This window comes from Trematomus bernacchii, unplaced genomic scaffold (assembly GCF_902827165.1).
Source record: "Trematomus bernacchii unplaced genomic scaffold, fTreBer1.1, whole genome shotgun sequence".
Classification (NCBI taxonomy): domain Eukaryota; kingdom Metazoa; phylum Chordata; class Actinopteri; order Perciformes; family Nototheniidae; genus Trematomus; species Trematomus bernacchii.
The window spans coordinates 3655989-3671219 of NW_022988097.1; the positions used below are offsets into that span (position 1 = coordinate 3655989).

The 15231-nt window shown below is 40.2% G+C and overlaps 1 protein-coding gene across 1 annotated transcript in view; it reads left to right on the forward strand.

Annotated features, from left to right (window-relative positions):
• Positions 1 to 13653, forward strand: part of pigg (phosphatidylinositol glycan anchor biosynthesis class G) — a 78258-nt gene extending 64605 nt beyond the window's left edge. The window contains exons 12-13 of the mRNA XM_034121240.1: positions 3263 to 3426; positions 8951 to 13653. Coding sequence (XP_033977131.1) covers positions 3263 to 3426; positions 8951 to 9173 — 387 coding nt within the window. The 3' untranslated portion in view covers positions 9174 to 13653. The remainder of the gene's footprint in view (positions 1 to 3262; positions 3427 to 8950) is intronic.
• Positions 13654 to 15231: the final 1578 nt, after the last annotated feature.

Consider the following 15231-nt stretch of genomic DNA (forward strand, 5'->3'; position numbering starts at 1 on the left):
TGAACGCGATCTGTACTTAGTTCATGAGAACTAAAGAGTTCTGATGAACTGAGTTCTGATGAACCTTTGTGGGAAAAGTACTGCGGTGTGAAAGCGCCTATTGACCCAAAAAGTCAGTAAATACCCCACTGGTGAATGTCACGTGTCTTCAACGGCCATGCCTAAGAAGTGTCTAAATGACGCTGATAATACCCATCATGCCCAACCCAACATTATCTACCTTTTATTGAAGAATTGTTGATGTAAAGTCATGCGACCGCCATGTAGTTTGTTTATAGCCTAATGTTAGCTTTTTACTTCTGGCGGATGCATTCACGCTTCAAAAAGCATAAATTGGTGTTAACATGAGAAAAATAATCAAGCTGAAGAAAACACGTAGGTATCATAAACATGTGTTTTCGACAGATCTTATTTTCTGCAATAATCCAAAATCCAATGGAAGAATCCCATTACTTATCGTTGAGGGAACCCTGCTGATGCTAACTTCCAGGTCGGCCCCTTCGTCATCACTGCGCCACTCTTTTTACTCCTGTTTTTCGACTATTAACTATTTTTAGAACTCTGAAAAAGTTCCCTTGTCTGAAAACGGCTTTAGTTGCTTTTGCTGCTGTGTTTTATTAAATATTGGCAGAGAGCCTTGTCTGGCAGCCAAAAACAAAAAAGCACAACAGGATTTTGGGAAATATTCCAAGTAACCTCAGATGCAGACACTAAAAGAAGTTGAACGGTCTCACTGTAGAAGTTTTGCCCGTCTGTATTGAGCTGTCGTGATCAAATCAAGTGATGGATGCGTCAGATCTGGCTGTGGATTTTCTGTGAATACGTCCCCGTCCCAAAACCAGATGGTCAGTAAAGCAGAAAGGAGGTGTTTATCCTTCACCAATGACTTTGTGTTGCCACATGAGTAAGTCAAGTCGCATCGTGGTTATGAAATCAGAAACAACTGAGCAACCGTCTGTATCAAATATGAATCATCACAAAGATGTCTTTCAAGCTCCAAATCAAACCTGAACTTCCAGGTTCCAAATGCAAATCACTGAGGACATTCCTGGCAAGACATTTTTAAGGTTAATGAACATGACTTTTAAATAATCACTTCAGTTTGAATCTCAATAATACAACTTTTCAGGCAGTACTGCTTTTCCACAAGTGTCATATTTGTATATATTAACGATCACAGCAGGATTTGAGCAAGAAAGCTGGTAGAAAATGTCCATATGCAGCCCAACCTGCTCTCTGATATTCACTGTTTGTAGAAAATGAAGCCAGCTGTTAAGGTATCTTCCTGTGTGATCAAAGTTGTGTGCACAGAAGGAAAATAAAGAACTATTTGAAGTGTTGCTGCTCATGGATCATCACTGCTTTCCAAATGAACAAGAAAGACGTCTTTGATCTCCACTGATTCCCAGTTTCTTTTTCCTGTAAATATGCCTGCACGCAGTGCATTTTAGATGTAATTACCACCAGTTACGCACATGGAAATTGAATTTGCTAAGTATAAAACACTGTCAAAATGAAATACTGTAAATGAACCAATTTGAATTTTCTCAGCCATGACAGTGTTTTTCACAGCAGCTGCTGCTCTGCGGCTCAGGTTGACGGATCTGTCTGAACAGAACGTGTTTGATTTCAATAACCTGAATTCACACACTCTCTCCCTTAATACTGAAAATATTTCTCTACTTAACGACTTTCATCATATATCAAAGAAGCATCTCAACAGGCCTCAATCATCCAATCAGAGGACTTTCAGAGATTGATTAGTGACCACTTTGTAAGGACAGTATGTATTACCGATCAGAAAATAGCATTAAGAAAATACACTGAATATAGTAATACCAGCAAATTTTAAAGAGGTACATAATATGAAAAACTCTCTGTTTTAGTGCTTGTGTGAATATATTTTAGGTACCTTGAGTTCCTATGCCAACCCACAAATGTTAAAATAAGACAACTTAGTCGTTCTTTGTTTGACTGTTTAAGTCAGAAAACATGGGATTCAACATGTTTCAAGTCACATGTTGGCTCATGAGAATGCGCCCACAGCGTTGGAGGCGGGTCATCGTTCGTTCCTTTAAAGTTGCTCAGTGGCACAAAGGTACAAAAAGTGCATTTAATAGCCAACACACTGATACACCATGGACCCTACACTGTTACCAAACATTCATTAACAAGTCAAAATAGAAGGGAAATGTATGGATATACATAATATGGAGAAAAAAATCAAAGCTTTTTCAATGTCAAGATACATGAAAGATATTCACCCTTATTAGTGTTTATAAATCAGATCAAGGCTGTGCATTCAACATAGTTCACACAGTTGCCTATTCAGTGAATACATATACATGAAATCTAGTAAAAATAAGCTTTATCAAGGCTAGGGATAAAAAATAGCAGAGAACCAATGGACCTAATCAATGAAAAATGTAAAGCAACCTGAATGCTCCAACCTAAAGTCAGATCATATATAAAAATGAAATACTTTGCCTGTCTGTCCATTGATAAAAGGCTGAAAATATTTTCCAGGGATAACTAGGTTCAGTAATTATTTTTTACTGGAAAAAAATAGTCTGTCCTGTCAAATTTGAAGAAAGAAAATGCTAACTTTATGATCTGCAGTAGCCAAATACTGACCACTACCACTTTATATATTTGATTAAAAATGAATCTCTTAGATGCTGGTTGAGCCTCAGATAAAACAAGCTCATAATAACAATTCTTAACATGTATTTCAAGGTTATGAAATGTTTCCTTATCTCCTAAATGTTATTACATTTGAGCAAAGGCATATTTGCCTGATCTAAATATAACTGACATGAGCACAACCAAATACCCTTTATATTGTGGCTATAAATCCTGCGGCAATTTCTAAAGCTTCAGATGAAACTCCTGAACTGTAATAAATAACACACGGTTAGAGAAGTTGGATATTCAGTTTGCTTCAGGCATATTTGGCTCGTTCAAGGGATACTGCAAATTGTTGAGAAAGTTAAATACGCCAGAAATGTTGGGTCTTTAAAAAACCAAAGCGTGTGTGCCCACCTCCACAGTAACCTGAGCCGGCTCCAGAGAGCAGAGTCGGCTCCGGTCAGAGACTGGAAACACAAACTGGGCCGCTGGGAAGAGGCCAGCCGCTGAGCGTAATGATGACAAAGGGCTGCTTCTTCAGAGCGCTAAAATGCTTACAAAGCTTCACCCACAGATCTTTGTGTGCTCCTTTTTCTCTCCATATCTAAAATTAGACTTCTCTTTTCTCCTGCAGGGCAATTCGAACAACATCGCCACCGTGGACATTTCAGTGGGCTTCGTTGGACTGGAAAGTTACGTAGAAGCACCGGCCATCTTCTTAACGGCCCTCAGCACTTATGCGGGGCCCCTGCTCTGGGCGTGCCACCTGGTCTGCTTCCTCAGCTCACAGAGAGACAGGTGAGGCTCAGTTATGACATACTCATTAACTCAACACAAAAATAACTTTTATTTATATTGATTTGATTATAATCACTATGAAACCTTGATAATGAATGGTTAAGGTGTGCTAGATTGTTGCCCAGTTTTTACACAAATATTCAGTGTTGTCTAAAGTATTAATAATAGACACCACTGAATATTAGTAATATGTTTGAGTCAATGAAAAAGCTCTGTCTTCGCTATAAAATCCTCCTGATGACACTGTGGGGGGGGGGTGCCGGGGACCTTTCAACAAAATCATGAATGCTGGCTATCCTGGCTCACAAATGGTGAAACCGAGCTCCCCATTGATATCCAGACAGAAAAGCAGTCTACACATGTTCCGTCGCAGACTTCAATACCAACCTGTTCCTATACTGCATCTTAGCCCAAAAAGAAAATCTCACCTTTGTTCGTAGAACTTCAAAAATGATTGCTTAATGAAGCCAATCCAGTAGCACTTACAATAGTTTAACTATCGAAAGCTTATTTACCTCCAGGATTTTTGCTTCTTTGTGTTTTATGTTCTTTGTTGAACTTGGTTCTTAATGAAATGAAGGGAAAAACCTTTTTACGTAACCTTTGTTTATGCTTGTGTAAGACATTGTGGTTAGGGCCACGAGGGATGGCTTTACTGCTTAGCTACGTCCCCGTGAGAAGGAGGCTGGCAGCCAAATAACAGCGTAATTGTAATTCTGCTTATAACCAGTTAGCTGCCCATCAACCAGTCAGCTGTAGGATTACGTTTAAATAGTTAGCTACGAGTTAGAAATTATTGAAACTTTCAACTACTGCCAATCGCTCATTCAGATTTGTGAAAACATTATTGTAACAATTAACACTTTAGTGTCATAAATACTATTGTTTTTAAAGTGGCTCTATTATGCTTTTTGGGGTTTTCCCTTTCCTGTAGTGTGCTATATAGATTATTGTGCATAAATGGTCTTCTCTCCAGAGGGAGTTTCTCTCCCACACGTTCCTCCCAATGCCTGAAACGCCTCCATTGGACTCCTTTGTTTACTTCTGTTTCATAATGACATCACCATGTAACACATGTTTTTATTGGCTAGCACGCCAACACATTGTACGTGATAGGCTAAGGGGCGGGGCATCTTATGAACCACTGCTCACCACTCTCCTCTCTTTTGTTCACTTTGGTTTCCACCATCTGCACCAACACAACATCACTGCTCCAGTTACTCTGAGTGTTGGTTGTTTCTATTTTCAAACATATTTTTGAAGCGAACCCTCTCTGTGGGGCGGTGCTGGTGCGTGGAATCTTGCTCACAGGGTATCAAAGATGCGTGTAAACAGCTTAACCTGCATAAGACCTTAACTGGAGAGAGGCCAGTATCTGGGGTGCTGTACGTGTGAGAAACATCCAACAACTACAGCTCGCCCTCAGCATGACGCCACGGCACACAGCTGAGTGATGAGATCTGTATCCGGGCAACAGCTGCCCTGCTGGTGGAGCCAACAGTTAAATGCTGAATTTAATGTAAAAAGAGTTTAACTTCCTCTGTTGGGTAAATGACAGAAACTGGTGATCAAAAAATCACTACTTTATGTAAAACATTTCTTAATTTTGTTCCAAGAAAGGTCTCCAGAAATGAGACGAGAGGCTGTATACCCATGCATGATCTGTCTTCTTAATAATCTTTGATGCCACATTTTAATATGATGTGTTTAACATTTCAGTAGCTCTTCCAGTGCCTGATTAAAAAGTTCTCCCCATCTGAACGTTTTTGTGGCGCTCGCAGCAGAGTCTAGAGATGATCGAGTTTAGCTTTGATTTGATTCGTCCATCCAGCACTTCGATGTTAGAGTTGATGTGGACTAAAGGGCCTCACAGAATGTATTTCGACCTTTCATTTAGTACTACAATGGGGTGGAACATTTCCGGTGACCAACAGTTTGATCCATGACAAAACATTGTCAAAAAGAAAATCAGTTTTCATGCTCCCAAGACCTCCATCATCTCTCCTGTAGACCCACAGTAGAGGGGTTACAAATGAAAAGCACAGCTGAGATTAAAGCCACTCCTCAGGGAGCTCCAGAAAGGTATGGCCTTTATTTTCTACTAGAAGAAGAAAACCTCATATACAGTAGCAAAGAAATCACTCTACAGTCAACAACAACACCAAAGAGTTCAGATAGGAGGGAGGACAAATGTTACGTCGGAAAAAACAATTGTCTATTTGTTAAAAGTGACATCTTCAAATGATTTGTCTGATCAAAGTCCACAAACTTAATTTATTCAATTTACAATGAAGAAAAATAAGCATTACAATTAGTTTGGCTTGTTCTTTCATGTAATGCTTATGCATTGATCTAAAGAAGATGACCCTTTATTCATTCAGTGTATCAGGCTGTTGAATTCACACAGTCCCAAATACACACATGCATAGGAATCAGAGGTGGGAGAAGTACTCAGGTCTTGTACTTGTATAAAAGTACCCAGTACCAGAGTGTAGTAATACTCTATTACAAGTAAAAGTCATGCACTCAAAATGTGACTCAAGTCAAAGTATAAAAGTATTCTCATCAAAATATAGTGAAAGTAGCGACAGTAAAAGTACTCATTGTGCAGATTGGTCCATTTCAGAATAATATATATGATATGTTTTATAATGATTGATCATGAAAGTGTTCTCAAAGCTGGTAAAGGTGCAGCTAGTTTGAATGACTTTGTATACTGCAGGGTAGCTTGTGAATTTACTCCAGGTGGAACTAAAGTCTGATTTAACACTTGATTATATTTCACATCATTCATCCACATCTGTAAAGTAACTAAAGGTATTAAATACATGTAGTGGAGTAAAAGTACAAAGTAGCATCAAATGGAGAAACTCAAGAAAAGTACAAGTATCTCAAAATGGTGCTTAAGTACAGTACTTGAGTTAATCTACTTGGTTACTTCCCACCTCTGATAGGAATATAGATATGCACAAATTCTTTCACTATTGAAAAAAAAAACCCGGATAAAACAATGCAACCACACCTACATTTGTTATATAGCTGACCTGGAAACAGTTTCAGCAACATATTCAGTGTAATCCATAACTGCAGATCTTTAAAATGTATTTCTTGATGTACAACAACAAGGAAAATGTTCCTAGTTGAATATCTAAAGATGAAATAACAAATAATGATGACGCTCGGTTCCACAGACGTGGTGACAGATGAAACTGTAAGACCGTCTGGTGCTCAGGAGCTCATTAAGAATTCACTGTGCGCCATGAGCAGCTCGACCACAAGGCGAGTGCTGGGAGTGGACTTTGATCGATAGCTTTCCGACGGGCTCCCTCCACACACTCAAACTCTACTTAAGGCAAAGAGAATGTTTCTTCATTGTTTTTAGTGCACTGTAAACCTTCAAAACTGACCGATCAGAGGAGACCCGTAAACACCACTTTACCTAATTACCATCATTAAAACCGTCTTCAAAGTGTCCGATATTCTGACTTAAACACAAACGACAAATGTAGTTTCTATTTTAGCCTTGATTTCCAAGACACTCTTTGAGATTACCTTGGAGACAGACAGTGATTTTCAAGGCTTTCTGCTTCTTTGTGAGCTCAAAATGGAAATGGATTCCTGAAATAAAATGTACACAGTAGCCTTTCATCAAAATCTTATTTCAGTGTTTTTCGTGGAGGATTTCCGGGGACCATTTATCCTTCCATTTGTTCATTGCCCATTTCCGACGGCAGAACAATTCAGTTCTCTACAGACCTTTCTACAGTTTGATCATTTTGTGAAATGATTCCTAAAAACGTCTTCAAGCTAAAGAGTCTTTATCAACTCATTCCTTTCCAAACTTGTGAATTAGAGAATTTGTCACCACTTTCTCCACTGAGAGAATAAGATCATAAGAGGTTGCACATTCAATATTTAAGTAGCTCTTTGAGGTAGAACACAGAAATAAACTTAAGTTTTAAAAACAGCCGCTCTGTGGAACTAGCCATTAGTTTAAGAGCTTACCCTTTAGGCTGTTCATGGAGAATGCTGGTATTAGTTCTTAAGTATCAAGTTTGAAAGTTCTAATTATGCAGAATGGCTCTTTTATAGGTGAATTTGGTAATAACCACACTTGAGTAAAATGTAATTTGTTACTTTCCACTACTTCATATACCTACATACTAGACATACCGTACAGGGCTAAGTATATAAAGTGTGGGTTTTCCTTTGAGGACATATTATTCTCATTTTCAGGATCATATTTGCATGTTGTGCCTCTACTGTGACATGTTTCCACACTTTAATGTTCAAAAAGCTCTTTATTTTTTCTCATACTGCCTCTTCTCACCCTCTGTCTGAAACCAGAGCCCAGTCTGCTCTGATTGGTTAGCCGGCTCTGTTGTGATTGGTCAACCGCTTAGAGATGTCCCGCCCCTTAGCCTCACGTACAACGTGTTGGAGCGCTACCCAATAGACGTGCTAGTGTTACATAGTGATGTCACTATGTTATGAAAGAGAACAAAGGAGTCCAATGGAGGCGTTTCAGTCATGGGGGGGGGGGAGAAACTTTGGGATTTTAGCCTTTGTAGACCATTTACATGCACAACAACCTATATAACAAACTACAGCAAAGGGAAATACCTTAAAAGCATAATAGGGGCGCTTGAAGAGAGACTGTTGGCACACAGATGTAGTTTTATGGGTTAGTAATATTGTTTATTCGATTAATATCGACTCATCTCCCCCCCTCCCTAAGACTGCATCTGTTTTTCCTGTCTGCCACAGAATTGAATTATTGCATTCAGCTCATTATGGATTGTGTGTGTGTGTGTGTGTGTGTGTGTGTGTGTGTGTGTGTGTGTGTGTGTGTGTGTGTGTGTGTGTGTGTGTGTGTGTGTGTGTGTGTGTGTGTGTGTGTGTGTGTGTGTGTGTGTGTGTGTGTGTGTGTGTGTGTGGTGTGTGTGTGTGTGTGTGTGTGTGTGTGTGTGTGTGTGTGTGTGTGTGTGTGTGTGTGTGTGTGTGTGTGTGTGTGTGTGTGTGTGTGTGTGTGTGTGTGTGTGTTGATTGAATTTCCACCTCCAACCTGGACTCCTTCCCATGTCTCCTACTCCTCTTGTCTCTGTCCACTCCTCCCCCTCAGATGGGACTGCTGCCTGTCTCAACTCACAACCTCCCCGTGCTTAGCTAAACGTTGCGTTTCAGTCTTTGTATCTCCGCGTGTTTGGTTTTACATCATCATCTCCTAATCTCCTCTCTCCCACCCCCCATCCCATCCCATCATGCAGGTTTTAAGTCATTAACTTCTCTATCTGAATTTGCCAGCAATCCGTATTATTGAGAGATGATAATTGGATTGAACTCTTCTCCCTGGTACTTGCGTAAGGGGAAAATGTGCTGCGAATCGTCAAACAATCTGCAGCTTTACCCATCATAAGAAAAAAACGTAAAGCAGATTAGACCTTGGTTCACGTAAAGTGTTGAGGAAGTTATTCACAGAGTGTCCTGCTTTGCCTCCTCTCTGATGAGTCCTCTCCCCCTGCAGGAGCCCGGTTGCAGTCGGCCATGGCTGCTACTGTCTGGCCCTGCTGAGGTCTGTGCCCGCTGCAGCCTACATCGTGCTGGTGACCGCTCTGCGCTACCATCTCTTCATATGGAGCGTCTTTTCACCCAAATTACTGTACGAGGCCATGCACCTGCTGCTGACTGCGGGGGTCTGCCTCTTCTTCAACACCATGGAGCAGAGCCACACTGCCAGTAAGTCTTAGGGGGCCAAACACGCAGTCCTTCCATTACGGGGAGTCAAAAAGTCGTGAAATAGTCTCTCTATTCTACACGTAAGACGTTCAGACTGATACACTACTGATGCTCACAAAGGGTCCTTCCTTTGGTTCGCAAGAAATACTTTGGAATGCACTTAAAATGTATTTTTGAGCCGCTTGTTTAAATATTTTCCAAGTTGGATGAAGAATAAAAGTGAAATTACGTCAAGATTTTTGAAGAGGGAACCTTTTTTTTTTTACATATACATACGTTATATTACCTCAGGGACTGCTGTACGGAGAACTAGAAGGTTCGACGTTGTGACTAAATTGTGTTGGTGTTACATGGAGAGCACCATGTGTTGGGGGGGTAGTGAGCACGGGGTGATGTGTGTGTGATGATGCAGCTCAGCTTGTTAGCTAGCACCTGCATCCACACAGGTCTAATTAATGTGGCAGAGAATGCTGAAAGTCACCTGAACTCAATATGTATTTTGAACAGAGGACATACGGACTTGATCAAACGGCCAATTCAGCATACAATCATGCACTCTTTATTTCCCCAGATTATAACTCATAATGGGGTAAATAGATACTACTTTTCTGGTTTTCACAAAAGTGCATCAAAGTCATAGCAACATATCGAAGACAAAGAAATCCCCCTACATTTAATAACATACAACAGGCCGAACTTTGAGGGTGATAACGTCTGGAAATTAATAAATGTTTGACAGTGATTATCAAAACTGAATTTGCGTAATATTATAAGGAAATAATATGAAATATTAAAATACACTTCATGGCAGTTTGAGGACATATGTCTAATGTTTGGTAGTAACACAAGTCAAAATGTCTGCTGTGAAGTAAAGGTATACAGTGGTGGAGGTACAGCAGGTAATATGGGACTGTTTCTCTTCAGAACCTTTCAGATATTCTTGTGAAATCATGTTTGTTTTGTTTTAAACCCTTTTTTTTCAACTATTTATTGATTTTGAAACACAAAGCTTTGTCTGTGTGAATATTTGTTCTGTTTCTACTGATATGAAGGTGAGTGGGTTTATACATGTAATGCTCAAACTAAAGATGTGTGGATGTTTTCAGATCAGATAGACTAACACGTTCATGTTTCTTACTTCAAGGTATCTGATGAGATGCATGGCTGCCAAAGCATAACGCCTTTACTGCAATAACTAGATTAGAAATCTCTTACTAAACTTAATGCTTTCATAAAACAAATAAAGGCAGTCGGGAGGCATCATTCATTCACCTACTACACACACACACACACTTTCCTATTGTTTTCTATACTCCCCACACTGCTCAGTATGATGTGTATTTGAATATAGAAGAATACAAATCCTGAAGTTAGTGTAATTGGATGACCTTGACATATGGCAAATAAGTGATGAAAGAAAAATACAAATCGGAAAATATTTCATGAAAAATACAGGAATTGTTTTTAGGCAGCAAATAACAGTACAATAAAACAATTGTATTTAGGAGATAAATTGCATTAAAAAAAACTGTCAACAGAGGACTTAGGAAACGATAGGATAATCAAATAATAAATAATTGGTCAGGATCCAGTGCAGGTTAACTTCAACGTGGCTGCTATGCTCGGTCTTTTTCCTCTTCTAGTCAAGGTGAGACACTCGGGCCAATTTAGAATTTTGGGCCGTTTTGCTTCCCTGTTGGCTTTTTTCCATGACTAGTGTAAAAAAACATCCATGTGACATACCTATGTGTTTATTTAACTCACTTTGTATGTAGTTAACATTACACAAGGCCTCATGTTCATATTTAAACATAACATTTCAGAAAATCTACAAAAACATTTGAATAGTTAAATATTTTACCCTATTCTCTTGTTACTACTGGCAACAGAGTTGGATGGAAGACATAGAAGAGCAGTGTGTCACTTTTTCAGTATTAATGGCGCACATTCATTAATGAATTATAAGATAGTATCGTACTGTATTACTACAGTATTTCACTGCTTGCTTGGATTCCATCTCGAAAGTCATTCAGAAGAAAATGGAAATATGCAAACAGCAGTTACAGTGAAGAATTATGTAAATGTCTCTTCAAACTTCGTTCATGTCATAAACCCATTCATTTAATTTATTTCTGAAAAATAGCCCCCACTGTACACTGTAGTACCGTCCTAGTGTTTTATTGCAGCAAAAATAAAAGCCCCGACCTCTCTCCCAGCAGCTATTCTGCTGAGTCATGTCTGCCTGATGTCGATGAACAGCTGTGACTACTTCAAAGCTCCTTCCTGATTATAACCTGCCAGTTCTTACATCATCACCCTTTGAGACTTGTCGGCCAAGTGCAAAGATTTATTGTTGGAGTCACAGTGTGCAACTTTCTCCCCTCGAGGCAGAAAAAGGCAGTTGTTGGTTCCCGCCCCCAATGCTTGTCACTCACCTTGATGAGCTGTCTGCCTTGAAACAGCATCTCGCCCGGGGCTAGGATCACTGACATCCCCCCGAGGTGCAGCGGAGAAGCAGCTGCCAAAGTGGGGATGGGGTGGAAAGAAAAGCCCTGCTGGTGTTCAGATAGTTTCTGCATTTTTGACTGCGCGCCTCACACTTTTTTTGTTTTGCTGCTAGTTGCTGTGACTCACCTTGACAGGCACAACCTCGACGTTGAGCATACCCACAGCAAACTGAATTGAAATGCCCTGAACAAAATTGAAAAGTCAGACAAACAAGAGGATTTACATTTGAATACACAGGGTCACTGACAGACAAGTGCTGCATATGGATCACTTTAGCTCGTCTGCATCAGAAGCAGGTCTCCACTTTGAGGTGTGAAAATCTGAAGCTGAAAGCACCCCGTTTTAAATTGACAGCATACTGTTGTAAAGTGCCTTCTTCCCTATTCAGTTGAACAGAAATAACGTTTGATGGAAATAGTTTATGAACCAAGTAATAATAACTAATATCTACTAAAGGGCAGTCAGTAGAGTGCAGATCTCCCCCAGGTGTGTCTCTCCCCTCCCCTATCAAAGAATGACAGGTTTAATCTCACTATATCGTGACTCCCTTACAGTCAAGATTATGGAAAAGAAAGAAAAACAATTATTTATTTATGCTTAACTTTAGTGGATCATCATTTATCGGCTGTGGAATTAATCTGACCATGCCCAGTTCAACATGAGCTCCCATAGAAGTCACAATGTGGCATCAACCGACCAGTTGAGGCTCTGTCTCAATTTAGACGCTGTCCTTCCATCGCCATGTCGTGTGAACACTTGCGCAGTGTGTGCATCTCGAGGTAGTGTTGTGTCAATATCTCAGTTTCTCATATCATTGTAAGCCATAGCATATTGACCTGCGTCACATCTTTTCTGAGGTGGATGGATCTTCTGTTCTGAAAGTACAAATGAATGTAGTCATATCGCACAAGATAAATGATGTTTGATACATCAGCGTCCCTCTGCATCTCATCAGCTAACTTACTAAAACAAAACCTCCACTTTAGTTTGGTGGAGTTTGAAAACTTGTGAAGTACTTCGGGACACTGAGTTTGATAATATTATTACATCGACCATTTGTCTTGGTGTTGGCAGCAGATTCAGCGCCAGCGGCCAGCAATGTGATTTGTTATTCCTCTGGTTTTCTGCTGATGGAGTTGGAGGGTCTGTGAGGGGCATTTGTCAGGTTATTTTCTTTTTCCATTCATATTTACACTTCTATTCATTCTTGACATGACATGAACTTATTGAAGGACATCAACACTTCCCACAGTGACTCTGAGCTTCAGTCAGGTACAAGTAGAGGAGCCAAAAGAGGGTTTTTATTTACTCAACAGTCATGGAATATGAATACATCTGAATAGCTAGAGGGTCAAACTGTAATGAACACCAATGGAACAGGGAAAACAATCGGGTAGTAACGACAGGTGCATCATTTCTCTACATAGTTTAATGTTGTCTTCCTCCTGGAGCCTGGAGTAACTCCTGACTGCAGCAGTGCAAGAAGAAGCCTCCGAGCAGCTTCTCACAAATCTGATGGGACCGCGCTTCCTGTGTGAAATCATTCCTCTGTATCCAAAAACCACCAGGCTGTGAAATGGATCAGAATAATTGTTTCCACATGGTTGAGAACCTTTAAACACGTGTTGCCGATGCCGTTATACATCCCAGGAAAGGTGGACTGATTTGTGTGTTGTGTTTTTCAACTCCAATTTGTAGAAATGAGTGTACAGGTTATCAGCCTTCATATCAATATCCCGCCTCCTTTCTTGGCAATTTATCTTATGTGTTTGTATTTCTATTATTGTTTTCCGTTTTCAGCTAATGTTGTCTTTTTTTTTATCCTGTATAATCTGTGTTGAGGTGTTTTTTTTTTTCCTTTTTTGTTTTTGTTGCAAATGAAGAAAAGTGACGAATGACTTTTTCCCTCTGAATCATTATTAATCAACTCCTCCTGAATTATGAATGTGCTTAATAATGAAATAAATTATTTCCAACACCGTACAATTTGAATTTCTGTGTGATTTTTCAGCTGCAACAACTGACATTCACATTCTGTAAAGGGGACATTTTAATAATTCATGCTGTATTATTAGTGATTATTTGCGCATTAAATTGTCTTTCTGCTCGGTGCAGCCTTGCTGGAGCTCCATCTGTCTGCTCCGGAGGACAGCTGACATATGAGCCACTTTTCACTGGAGTTTCTCCTTGTTAAGGTTTCCTACTGACTCTGTCAAAAAGTGGACACGAAACCATCTGTGAAAGGGCGCCTAGCGTAGCTCCACGCACGCTGTAGTTGTAGGAGGATGATCATTTAGTATCATCCTTCTATCCACCCACTAAACAATTATGTTATGCCTTCAGGAGCTGGACTCCAATGCCATCATTAAAGGAGACTCATCGTTTTATGCTGCGCTCACTTCAGAGTGAGTCCTAAAAAACCTTCAAAGTGAAGATGCCTTGAAGAGCTAAATTCAACAAGTTTTAAACCAGAATGTCCAAAAATGTCGATATTTGCACGCATCAATAAATTACCCAAGTCTGCATTTTATTTCATACATAGATATATTTTTACCATTTCCTTTTAACTTTTTTATATCTTTTTTGTAATGTTATCATGAATGTATGCAGTGGTGGAAAAAGTACTCGGATCGTATATTTACCTATCATGCAAAATGCACTTTTGTACGTCTTTTATACATGAATATGTGTCCCCGGTGTTCCAGGGAACTCACCAAGTGTCAGAAAACACAACCCTCTCTATTTTCCTCCATACCCAAATCTCTAAAAAAAAGGGGCTGCAACGGATCTGATAAAAACTGATCCAGATTTGAACACTGTCCTGACGTCAGGACGGTGGCGCTACGGCTATTGGGCCAACTCTCCACCTATCAGGGGAATGTGGGGTTGGGCCACGGCCGGCCATTGCCGCTCGAAAGCACTGGAGACGCTGTAGTACATATGCCAGGCCTGTAAGTGGCGCTGTAGTCTGCCACAAAAGCAGCGAAGAAGACTTCCCGCCCATAGTTACCATGGTTACCCTTCTGTTTATTCTCCGCTGTGGCTTTTTTTCTCCCTCCCCGAGGCAAGCGTTTGCTCCCGCTGCTTTAATTCAATGCAATCCCTCCCCGTCGAGGCAAGCACTGTAATTCTCTCCGGTTAGTCCACCAGCAGATGACAAACACCCACCTCTCCGCCTCTTCCAAGGAACGAGGGGACCGTGCAGCAGAGTTTCAGTTTCAGTTTCTTTCGCCGGTCAAGATGTCCGTTAAAGTTGAAATCTTCCGGACAAAATTAGAAAAGTGCCGGTCAAAGGTCTTCTTTGTTATTTATTGAGCTTTAAAACAAATGAATAACAACTCTATATAATAAAACACGGAGGACGGAGATCTCTTTTTCTCCCCCTCTTCTGACAGCCCAGCAGCTGATCAGAGCACGGCTCACCTCTCCTGCAGGGGGGCGTGGTCAGCAGAATCAGACCCGTAGACAGCAAATAGCACATAGAGTGAAATGAGGCATGGCTAAAATGCATGATCTGTTTGGTATTTTGAAAACAGAAACGTATAAATATACCTTATATAG